The 12,079-nt window shown below is 40.1% G+C and overlaps 2 protein-coding genes across 4 annotated transcripts; one reads left to right on the top strand and one right to left on the bottom strand.

The window, feature by feature from the left end:
* Nucleotides 1-213: 213 nt before the first annotated feature.
* LOC146572053 (uncharacterized) lies at nt 214-1,913 on the bottom strand. The gene is made up of 3 exons (XM_085278572.1): nt 1,533-1,913; nt 1,014-1,141; nt 214-805 (listed from the first exon to the last, which is right to left on the bottom strand). Exons 1-3 carry the CDS (start codon nt 1,871-1,873, stop codon nt 345-347), a joined length of 930 nt encoding a protein of 309 aa, XP_085134698.1. The 5' UTR covers nt 1,874-1,913; the 3' UTR covers nt 214-344.
* A 2,927-nt stretch (nt 1,914-4,840) lies between these two features.
* On the top strand, nt 4,841-8,170 carry LOC146572054 (uncharacterized). Of its 3 annotated transcripts, XR_014892892.1 has the most exons (4): nt 4,841-4,969; nt 6,411-6,558; nt 6,643-7,833; nt 8,064-8,170. XR_014892892.1 is itself a non-coding variant. In XM_085278573.1 (2 exons), the coding sequence occupies exons 1-2, from the start codon at nt 4,918-4,920 to the stop codon at nt 7,559-7,561; spliced, it is 1,203 nt and encodes a 400-aa protein (XP_085134699.1). In that variant the 5' UTR covers nt 4,841-4,917; the 3' UTR covers nt 7,562-8,129. The 3 variants fall into 3 exon arrangements, 1 of the variants encoding a protein (XP_085134699.1); XR_014892891.1 differs by having other exon boundaries at nt 6,411-7,833; XM_085278573.1 differs by having other exon boundaries at nt 6,411-8,129.
* The last annotated feature ends 3,909 nt before the right edge of the window (nt 8,171-12,079 follow it).

Genomic DNA, 12,079 nt, shown 5'->3' on the forward strand with positions numbered 1-12,079 from the left:
CTCCTCCTCCTTCCTCCCCTTTCCCTCATCCACCTGCTGTACTCAAAATTTGTACTCAAGTACAAGTACTGTTACACTGCTTAAATTGTACTCAATTACAAGTAAAAGTACTGGTGTTAAAAAAATACTTGAGTAAAAGTACAAAGTACTCTTCTCAAAAACTACTCAGAGTATTAATTACTTTTTAACAGACTGATGTTTTATTCTGTCGTCAATAGCAGGCATTCAACTCGATTCACCAGTATAAATATTTATGTTCAAAGCACATTTCTCAGATGAACAAGGTATAGAAAGGTAACTTGTTTTGTAAATAAATGTAGATATAAAAGAAGGAATTTTGTTTGTTAAAACAATGACAAATATGTTTCTGAACATGCGTAGAACCATTTAAACTTTTCCCCATACACTGAACAACAGGCAGGTGAGTGTCTTAAACTCTTAGCATTTCTGTCACACTTGAACCTTTTGTTCAGTTTCAGCAAGAGCTGGTTTTCTAAATTAACAGAGGCAATCCGACTTGGTTTGGCTGTGAAGAGTAGACCAGCACAGCTAAAAAGTCGTTCACACACAGCAGAAGCAGGCAGAGCTGTGTTCAGTTTAAGAGAGAGGTTTTTGATACCTGAGAAGGAGTGCAGCAGCTCCATGGTGTCTGTGGCACAAGCAAGGTAACCATCAAGCTCAACTGCACTTTGCAGCCTTCTGGAGATTGGTCTGGAGAAGAATTCATCTTCATCAGATGACTCTCTTTGCTGATCCTCACTCTCATGCTCTGTCGTTTCAAGATGTTGTTTGATGTATGTCAAGGCTGTAATTGTAAGTAGATAACACAATTTTGTTATTTAAATTTCAGTGATTATTCCTGAACACAAATTTAAAAACGGCAAATTCTCAAAAAGGATTGTTTAGTATTCAGGACAGACCATCAATAACTTACAATGTATTAGGTGAAATACTCACTTAAGCATGTGTTCAAATGTAAAAATACACAAAAATGGGATCACATGAATCCTTACCAGCCTCTGTTACATCTGCTCTGTCAGTCCAGGAAGTCTTGAACTTGGGTAAGAGGACTGCAGCTGCAGCCAACTCTGGATCCTCCATCATCGCTCCAAAACGCTTTTGAAGGCCATTTTGCAGGGCTCTGATAAGATAAGATAAGATAAGATAAGATAAGATAAGATAAGATAAGATAAGATAACCTTTATTAGTCCCACATGTGGGAAATTTGTTTTGTCACAGCAGGAAGTGGACAGTGCAAAAGTTATGACGCAAAAATTAGAATACAATAAGAATAAATACAGTACACAGCTGTACAGAATAGAATAAAATAATATACTATATACAGTAGAATAAAATAGAATAAAAATATACAATAAGATAAAAATACAATACGAATGCTATATACAACTGAGTAAAATACAACGATGCCAGAAGAGATTATTGCACTTAGTGTTATTGCACATGTGTGGATGTGTGTGTTTGTTCAGTTAAAGTCTTTGTTGTGGAGTCTGACAGCAGTGGGGAGGAAAGACCTGCGAAATCTCTCCGTCCCACACCGTGGGTGCCGCAGTCTCCCACTGAAGGAGCTGCTCAGTGCTGTCACAGTCTGCTGCATGGGGTGGGAGACGTTGTCCAACAGGGATGACAGCTTAGCCGCCATTCTCCTGTCACTCACCACCTCCACTGGGTCCAGAGGGCATCCTAGAACAGAGCTGGCCCTTCGGATCACCCTGATGAGTGGCACACATGTCTTGCTTGATGTCTCCAGCCTGCTAAGTTTGGACAGTAGTTGTTGGATTACTGGCAGGAGCCATCCCATAAAGGAAGTGGACTCAGACTGAAGAATGTTTGAAGCTTTCACCAGTGGCTTCATGGTGGTACAGTACTCCCTAAGGAATGCAACTTCTGCAGGACTCAACCTGTAAGACACAACAACAAAACCCACCATGACTATAATAGGGATCTTCTGATTTAATATTAAGAGTCTGCTCACGTTTTTAACCATCCATTAAGGAAAATTCACAAAATTTGCAACCATATTGGTAGGTGTCCAATTTTACTCACACTTTCACCTTGAACTCCTCACAAATGCTCCTGATGTCATTTTCCCCCTTCTCATCAATGATGCGTATTATCCTTTCAATGGCAAGGTAGGTTGAATTCCATTGTGTTGCATTGGGACGAATGATCTGTAGTTCACACTTGTCCTCTACCACTTCATTAGCCAAATGAGTTTTGTTCCAAATGGCCTGGCATTTTGCAAAGCTTGCACGGGAGAGCCTCTTGTAGGTTTCATTCATGCTCTCTGCTAGGGCAGCATCAGATGTTGCCACAAGGTTTAGCAGGTGACATGCACATCGCTGATGAGGCGGGAGTTGATACTCCAAACCAGAGTCTTCATCAAGAATTGCACTTGCCTCATGGTAGTCAATATGGTCAGTCAGGTCAATAGTTTCTGGGTCTGCTTCATCTTCAGCTTCATCTGCATCATTTTGTGCCCCAAACATGTGGAAGGCCTTGACAAAGTTGGATCCACTATCAGTTGTGGTTCTTACAACTTTGCCTCTAATCTTGTATTGGCAATGGATATCATCAAGCGCACCAGCAAGCATGTCAAATGTGTGAGACCCTCTCAATCTTTTGCATGCTGGTGCTGCAGATCTTCTTTCCAGGGACTCTTCCTCCAATGGCATGTGACTCCAAGGTAATTTTTCTGATGAGCTGACCAACAATCAGTAGTGGTAGCAACCAATTTGACTTTATCCAATGCTGCAACCAAAGTCATCTTCATGTGATCAGCAGCTTCACAGATTCTGGCACGGACAGTGGGTCTGGAGATGACTTTGGCTTGAGGTTGTAATGTGGTAACCAATTCTTTGAAAGATGGCTGTTCTAGCACTGCAAATGGCTGTAGACCCTCACATGTGAAATTGATGACAAGCATGTCAACAGTTGCTTGTGGAACATGTTTGTTTGCAGCTCTCAACATCAGGTCTGGTAACTTGGCTTGTGTATTTGCTGAGAGCTTGTTTGGTGTGGCTGTGGTCTTTCGCTGACGAGATGTTGATGCCACAGTGATATTGTACTGCTCAATCTTCGATGGATGTTTCCTCTGTAGAGATAAATATTATCATACGTCAGGTTCATACATTACTTCATAACATCACTGTGATTAACACTACAGGAAAACACATTTTTAAAACATCATTCAACTAGACATGAGCTAATCTTTGATTGTTTAGCATAGTATAAAAGAGTGGTGAATTTGGTCAAATCTTGCAGATATATTGCTGTATTTATTTACAAATGTAAACCAATTTTGAACGATCATTGCAAAAAACATGAATTTCTGTATACATTCTAAGTTCTGTAATCTGTATACTATTTATAAAAAGAGTATCGACCAATGTATCAGTATCTAAATTTTTAACTCCTTTTTATCAGTATCACCCTAAAGTTTTCAGTATTAGTCAGGTTCTAAAAATACTAAGAGAGCAAAATATGTGTATATAGCAAATGTAATTTAAGAAAAGGGATCACATACACAAAAATGCTGCCCATACAGCTAACAAATAAAAACAATCCACATTATGTTCTTTAAAAAAAAAATCATATTGGGAAACATATAACCCTACTGATTAAGAGCCACGTCACTATGATAGACCTATATCAGGCCAATGATCCTGATCAACTGATCCATCAATCGGGCTCTGATACATGTCAGCTGAGAGCTGGAAGATTAATTTGAGATGCAGCTCAGCACTGTGTTCAAATTTTGTTTTTGTTTTTTTATATAGGCCAGCTGATTGTAGGCCTGTGAGTTTTAAATGACTACAAATTTAATTTATTGTAATGACGGTGGTTATCCAAATAATAAGCTAAAACATTCCTATGAATTTAGCTCAATTATGCACACACGCACATTAGCTAGCTCCGTCTTATTTTAATATCAGGCTAACCAATGGCGGTGACAATATCTTAGCCAAACTAATAACCTTAACACACATGAAAAATAAGAAGGCAATATTGTACACGTATAGTTGTAAAACCTCTTACCTCAATGTGTTTTTTTAAGATTAGACGCTGAAGTCTTGTAAGCTGAAATGACTGTAGAGGTCAAACAAAGTTTGCACTGCATCTGGACGCTGTCTCCTTTTCTCCCTCTGCACATGAAAAATTCCTCCAGGTATGGCCACGGGCACGCGTCCTCCGTCTTTTCTACGTCGTTTTCATGGTTGACAGTGTTGTCCTCTGTCTCCATTTTGGCTTCTTTGTCTCCAAATCTTCCGTCTATAAAGTAGTTTGTACTCCACCATGTAGCACCTCCAGACACCTGTGCCTGCTGCTGCAGCAGAGTTTATCTTTGCTTATGTCTTAAATTGGCCGGTCGGGATTGCACGGCCTTATTGGCTGCAAAAATGCAGACGAAAGGTTTGAATATTAATTCAAATTGTGGGCGTACTCAGTAGTACTCAGTAGATTACATGGTGTAAGTTGTACTCAAGTATGAGTAAAATTACACACTTGAAAAATTACTCATAAAAGTACAAGTACCCAAAAAAATCTACTTAATTACAGTAACGTGAGTATTTGTAATTCATTACTTCCACCCTGACAGTAAATGACCATAAATTAACTGTAATTACACTGTGGTGAGCTCCATTCCTATACTTCTATCACGTGCACCTGTACACGTTGACAACCGTAACCATGGCCGCCGAGGGTATATAAATGCTGCACAAGGTTCCAAACGTCCGTTTACACTTGCTCGTGGACTTGTTTCGACCTGCTCCAACCTCAGCCTGTGGAAAGCTAAGTTTTGCAAACCATTTTACTAAAAGCGGATATAACTTGAACGCGTAACAAGTACTTCATCTGTGGATCGTTTGTACTTGTTTTTGTTTTTCAAGTTTGAAGATGGCTCGCCGTGGACCCGGACTCCCCGACTGTCACCTGGACTTCGCTGCAGGTAAGTGTGAAAATTTCTTTAAATGTAAATTACTGTAATAATTTAACAAGTTCCAGTGTGAATATCAAGTTTTAATGTGATCAAATATGTGTATTCAAGATTGTTTCCCGTAAATTGTTTGTATGTTTTAAATTTTCCGGGAGAGGTGTAGAAATTATTAACGACTGATGTATGAATATGAAAAAAAGGTGTTACTTTGATTTGAAGGCTTCAAATTTGACACTTTTCTTTAAAATGAAATGGTTAAAAATAGCTTAATGGACTAAAATTTGTAAAATGCCCAAAAATCAGTTTCTGTGGTAACGGCATCTTCAAGATGTCATGGCCTCAGAACACGCAGGCGTAAACACACAGATCCAGGTCCCCTCCTGACATCCTTTTCTTCTCCGGATCAAAGGCTTTATTGACATAAACTATATTTTTTCTCTGCTGCAAAACACAAAGATAAAAAAATACAAATAAAATAATATCAAAAGAATATGAAAACAGTAGTAATAATGGCATTAAGACCTATCTTCTGTTACGGTAATGCTTTTAACCTTATTAGATAGCAGAGAGAGATATTGTACACAGGGATATTTACACAGGGATAGCATGTTTACCACAGATTAGATGTATCTGTCCTTATGGCAGATACAGTCCTTGTGCACATTTCTAAAAATGTGGATTCTGAGTTAAGAGTTTCTGTTTGTTTGTTTGCTTGTTTGTTTGTTTGTTTTTCACTTGACCATCATTTTCAGACATACCTGCAGAGCTTTGTGTGTGCAATTCTTGCCAACTCTTGCCAAGAAGGTTGTGTTTTTATTTAAAAAAAAAAAAAAAATATATATATATATATATATATATATATATATATATATATATATATATATATATATATATATATATATATATATATATATATATATTTAGGACATGCAATTGGTACATGTGGTCTAAATGTTACATTATGGTTTGCATCCACATATTTAACCTATGAGCTTTTTTCAAAATGTGTGACATCGTGAATTGTAAATAAAACAGGAGAATGAGCTGCATGGTTAGTTATAAATGTACTGTAGTATATTTATATAATAAGTTACTCATGTCCGGCTATTTACAAATCAATACCTATTATCCATTACCTATTCCAACATAGTGTTTGCATAAAGGCTTACAAGGAACAAATAAAACAAATTGAATGTACACAAAATACAGTGTCATATATAGTGTCAATATAGTGTCACCTTAAAAGTACACAGAGTGAGCTGCCTTGGTGGAGGTTTGGTGGTCTTCTATTAAAAAACTTCACTTAAAGATTGAACAAGTAGAAGTGTCATTCAGTCTGACATAAAATGCTTTTCTCTCATCCTCTGCTCAAACTAACAGATGTAGGTCTGTTGCTTTAACACTGGGTGTCTATTACATTCCTAATGTTATTTTAAAAATTGTTTCCTCACAGGGCGTCTTGACTATGTGGTTGAACGCCCTGCAGAAGAAGGCCTTCCTGAAGTCATCAGGATCCTGGATGACAGTCTCCAGAGCACCACCTCTTCTGGTGAAGCTCAGGACACTGATACCCAGCGTATCAGCGAAGGTGAGTATGGTGAGTATTTTATCCCTCTCTCACCCTCACCCTCTTCTGATGAAGCACCAGATGCTGATGACGGTGAACAGCAAGGTGAGTATGGTAGGTATTTTATCCCTCTCTCACCCTCACCCTCTTCTGATGAAGCACCAGATGCTGATGTCGGTGAACAGCAAGGTGAGTATGGTGAGTACCCCCCCTACCTACCTGTAGACGATGAAGAGTTTAGTGAACAGACTGACAATTCATCTGACTGGAACGACTCAGAAGAGTGGGGGGATTGGCTTAGCGATGACTCTGGGTATGACACCATGGATGAGAGAGATGATTCCCCTCTCATCCGGGAGCACTCTCCAGAGCCGTTTTGGCACGATTGGCAACGTCCTATTGCTCCAGGTGCTGCCCCCATCGCCATGCCGCCTTTCGGCCAGGCCAATGCCCCACTCTTCCCTCGAGTTGTTGCCCCAGTTGGTGATCCGCCAGCTGCTCCTCCCTCAGCTGCTCCCTCTGCTGCTCCCTCTGCTGCTCCTCCCTCAGCTGCTCCCTCTGCTGCTCCTTCCTCAGCTGCTCCCTCTGCTGCTTCTTCCTCAGCTGCTCCTTCCTCAGTTGCTCTCTCTGCTGCTCCCTCTGCTGCTCCTTCCTCAGCTGCTCCCTCTGCTGCTCCTTCTTCAGCTGCTCCCTCTGCTGCTCCTTCCTCAGCTGCTCCCTCTGCTGCTCCTTCTTCAGCTGCTCCCTCTGCTGCTTCTTCCTCAGCTGCTCCCTCTGCTGCTTCTTCCTCAGCTGCTCTCTCTGCTGCTTCTTCCTCAGCTGCTCCCTCTGCTGCTTCTTCCTCAGCTGATCTCTCTGCTGCTCCTTCCTCAGAAAAGAGAAGCAGAGAAGACATCTGCACCGAAGAGGTAAGTGCAAAGAGGTGCAAGGTGAGTGACCAGTTTGATGCCCCTTCAACATCCTCAGGTAGTTTTGGAGTCAGACGTTTCTGGGAGAGGCCTTTTAGCCTTTCCATGGATGACAGTGACTCTGATTAGTTTATGTTAGAATGTGTTTTTAAACTTTGTTTTTACAGATATAAGAACATGTGACTCGCACATGTGAAATGTATTGCTTTTTTTGTTGATATGTGACATTAATATTAATATTACATTGTGAATTAAAGGTAGTTTTTTAGTTGTTATTACTTCCAGTTATGTCCAAGATGGAGCAAACACCCCACCCAGAAGACAGCCTTACCCCAACCAACCCGATGAGAAGGATGGATGACCAAGTGAAAAACGGGAGAGTGGTGCTGTGTTCCAACTATGTAAGTTATCACCTCACATTGACAACAAACTGTATTGAAGACAAAATTCTTCCAATAGTTGGTATAAATCATCATCCTATGTCAGCAGCACTGTAGGTTTAGCTTTATTTATATTTTTCATGTGTATACGTTGGGTTTAAAATTGCTTTTTAACAACATACTGCAGCTACCAACAATGAAAATGCTGTTTTGTGTTAAAATGACGTCTTTCTTGTGTTATTGCTTTGCAGGGCAGCTGAGAGTGGACAGAGCTGCACAGAGGACCAAAGATCCACTCTCAGCACTTCATACCTGACTGGCCACAGCACCAACCCTCCTCACCCTAGGTGAGGAGGGTCCTGACCCCGCCTGCACAGAGGGAGTTGTGAACATGCACTTCTGTGTTGGTGGGTTTAGGATCCTCCTCACACTCACACTGATGAAGACTGTCACTGGAAGATGTCTCCATTGCATCAGCAGGACGTAAGCATTTGTAAAATATTACAGTTTGTGATGTTTTATACATATTTTTATTGCATCATTTAAAACTATGAGATATAAAATAAACCAATTTTCATAAAATTTTCTGTGTATTTAGTTGTTTTCTTAATAAGTTCTTTGGAACATCATTGCAACCTGTCAGCTTTTTATTGAGGATTTAGAAAGTTGCTGGTGGCCCGAGTGTGTAGAGTGGGGTGTTGTTTTTGTCACATGGTGAAAGTGACCTCATGGGGAGCAAAGAGAACAACTGAACAATTTGGGGATTCACAGACTTTCGTAATCGCTAAAAACAATTAATAAAAATTGTTCTGTGTGAACTAAAAGCTCAAATATAAACCATCCTGACACTGACACAAATGATCTGCTGTTTATAAGCAGGACAGTGTTTTCATGAGCCTGGATGAAGCTAATTTGCATGAGTTTAACCTCCTGGTCAAAAACTTGCATGACTCTGATATCACTCTAACTTTCTTCTGTTTATTTATTCATTTTTGCTAATTGTAGTAGATTAATATGTTCACCAACTGATTGTTGGCCTGAATGTTTGAATGTTTGCAGTTTCAGGTCCTACTGATCAGTTTTAAGTATTGTAGAAAGTGAGCAGCAATTGAATCAAGTCCTGGGATGAAATGGGACAAAAGGGTAATGTGACAGCCACATTAGTTCCCTTCCCTCGTTTAACAATGTGTAAGCAGACTGCTTTAACCTGCAATTTACTGCATGTTGTTAGGCTGCATGGTACAACCACAGTCTGCTAACCACCCGTGGTGATCGAAGGTTTTGAGGTCTTGCTTGAGCTACTGATGAAGTTTTATCAAAGCTTGTTAAGTTTCCCAACCACATTTTATCCTGATGGTCCAAGGCTTACATCTTTATGCTCACAGACGTACTTCTGTAATTAATCAGTGACCGATTTATTACTTTAAGTTACAGTGTGAGGGGCATTAATGAACATAAATCAGATTTAACTGGATTATGTGTTTAGGTCAAGAGACACAGACCTTCATCTTTAAGAGGCTCTTCTTGAATATCTAATCACGATGTTTGCCATGCAAGTACACTGGGCGGTTGTTTTTAACAGAATCATTTGAAGATTCTGATGAAATGAAGTATTGTTTCAATGAGTTGTGGCACCATTCTTGCTTTAGCAGTGAAAGGAGTCAGGTAGGGCTCCATCAGGAAGAGGGCCCCAGAGGTCCTATCCCCCCGCCCACTTCCCTGGGGCTTGAACATCAGTGGATTTCCACTTAAGCAAAGCCTCATCAAGTTCCTGCAAACAGCACCATACACACACTATCATGTACAGAGTGTGGATGCTGTGTCTAAGACCACGATCAATGTGTTTCCACCATCTGGTGCAAGCTTCATCTGTCTCACTGTGTTCTCCTAAAGGCCAAGACAGCAGGACAGTGAAATCAATCTCACTTATAGGTGCCAGAAATCAGAGGATGTGAGATGGTGGTAATCAGGTTATGCATTTGTTGTCTTCTCAGCAGGTGGGAAACATCTCTCTTTATTTGTTTATGTACATGTGTATCAGAAATCTATTTTCCTGTACAGCTCAGGATTAAGGAACAATGTTGATCTAATCTAATGAAGATCAGTGCCTTTTTAGAGTCAGTGAAAATACTGACATTAGTGACGTTAACCCTTGACTAAGAGTTTCTTAGTCAATTGTTAATGGGAAACACATTTCCACACCACCATCTTCTAAGCTGTGATGCTACATGTGCAGCAGCAAACGTCCAATTAGTACCGATCAGAAGGTTGGAGGTTCGATCGCAGCCTAATCTGATCTGTATCTCAAAGTATCCTTGGACACGATACTGAACCCCAAACTGCTCTTTCATGTGTCCATCAGAGTATGAATGTTAGATAGAAAGAACTTAGGTACAGAAAAGTGCTTGTATGAATGGGTGAATGAGGTGTATAAAGTACTTTGAGTGCTTGAGTAGAAAAGTGCTATTTAAGAACAAGGATGTGCAAGAATTTGCTAGACACGCTCTTCTTTTTCCAAAACTAAAAATGTTATTTCAAATTTGGCAGCCTGTGTGTCAAAGAGACTGAAGAGTAACTAAAGGGCAAAGTCCAGGAATACAGCCAAACTCAGGAGATCAGTTAGGAGCACAACTGAGCAAAGGTGATTCAAAAAAATGGAGAGAAACTCTGCCATGCAGTGCCATGCTGAGCAGACTGGTTTACAGCCACAAGAGAGACTCAGCGTTCACAGATCATAAAATCTTCAGGGAGCAAAGCTCTCAGAGAAGCTATAATGCAATCCACAGATAGAATACAGTCAATAAGCTCCAAGTGAAATGTTAAACAGTGCATGGATAGCTTTTTGTTCAGCTTTTTCGTCGTATCCTTTTTCCCCCTTTCTAAAGTCTCTTCAGAGGCTTTGCAGTTTGTCAAACAGCAGCTGGTAAAAAGGCTTTTGCAGTGAGGCAGGGAGCCTGTTCAAACCAGATTATGCTTGATTTGATGACTGCAGAGAACTTGGGGCTGACAGCTCAGATTAGGATCGGTTCTCCCTTGAAAAGGCATTAGTGTGTTCTGTCATGGCAGGATTTCTGTTCAATGTGCAGGTAGATTGAAATCAAAGGGCACCAAAGACACCCAAACCTGAGGGATCATTACGTGACACCCAAAGCATCTGAGCAGTCTTATTCCTTCATCTGTACCAAATTACTCAGATTCACAGACGTCGTGCACAGCAGACCTGCAATACAACAATGAATAACAGGAGTTACGCCTGCGTTTGACAGGTCAAAATGTCACAGGGAGCAGTTCAGTTAAGTTTCATTCCCCTCCAGAAATCACTTCATGCATGATTATCAGGAACCTTTGAGTAATGACAGCACTTAAGTGAGTGTTTCCTTACCATGTTCCACTTTGTCACCAAGTTTTAGGATGAGAATGTTTTTTTTCTACTTCTATTTTTTTTATATCGTTGTTATTATTTCTGTTGTAATTTGTGTTTGTTTTTTGTTTGTTTGTTCAGTTTTTCAGCCTTGTTGCATTTTTTTCTATTTCCGTTGTGTTTTATTCAACTTCTGTTACATTTTGCAGGATTTTGCAGCTTTTTCTATTGACGGGTGTTTTCTTCAGGGACTCCATATTATCATTATCTTTAAAACTGCATTTGAAACTTAGTGCTGAGTTTTTACTTTCTGCAGTTGAAGTTATCTAAAGAAACTGTGTGTGGGTGCAGCTGAAAAAACGTCTTTTGGCAAATAAAACAGAAATTCTGAAATCCTCTACTGCTTATATCAAAGAGAATAAAAGAAACCAAAGCTAAACTCTAAAATATTATTTATTTCAGCTTGTTTACAGTTATCCACACCTCACAGCTTTTTATGGGTTGATAGTTTTCCTGATCCAATCTGCATACTCAGGATCACAGAGGTCCATGAAGGCAGCCGGTGCTCTGCATACAAAGTCTGGATCTCCCACAAAAGAAGAGACACCATAAATCCTGCCATTATGAACCACTCCTCCACCAGAGTCTCCCTGCAAGACAGAAATACAGTTTCCCAGTTTTATAAAATCTTTCTGTATTTTGAATGTTTAATAAATGCAGCTGTGAGCTGAGGGATCATGCAAACTCACTCGACATATATCTTTCCCAGGACTTTGTCCACAGAACCAGTGCTGATAGCTCCTGACTCGGTGGACCTCGGGGAATTATTTCTGTAAAATATCATTGAGCTCTGTACAGCTGACAACCTCAGTCTCTGCACAGTGAAGAGAGGGTGATTCACCAGGT

The sequence above is a fragment of the Mchenga conophoros genome, linkage group LG6 (assembly GCF_057382185.1).
Source record: "Mchenga conophoros isolate Kocher_MC1m ecotype Shallow Benthic linkage group LG6, M_conophoros_male_GT1.1, whole genome shotgun sequence".
NCBI classification, from domain to species: Eukaryota; Metazoa; Chordata; class Actinopteri; order Cichliformes; family Cichlidae; genus Mchenga; species Mchenga conophoros.

Excerpts from the sequence above, each read along its gene's own strand:
- LOC146572053 (XM_085278572.1), bottom strand. The coding sequence starts at position 1,873 with ATGAAGCCACTGGTGAAAGCTTCAAACATTCTTCAGTCTGAGTCCACT. Across the intron at positions 1,142-1,532 it reads GGGACGGAGAGATTTCGCAG|AGCCCTGCAAAATGGCCTTC; the intron begins GTCTTTCCTCCC and ends TTATCTTATCAG. Across the intron at positions 806-1,013 it reads AGCAGATGTAACAGAGGCTG|CCTTGACATACATCAAACAA; the intron begins GTAAGGATTCAT and ends TTACAATTACAG.
- LOC146572054 (XM_085278573.1), top strand. The coding sequence starts at position 4,918 with ATGGCTCGCCGTGGACCCGGACTCCCCGACTGTCACCTGGACTTCGCT. Across the intron at positions 4,970-6,410 it reads TCACCTGGACTTCGCTGCAG|GGCGTCTTGACTATGTGGTT; the intron begins GTAAGTGTGAAA and ends GTTTCCTCACAG.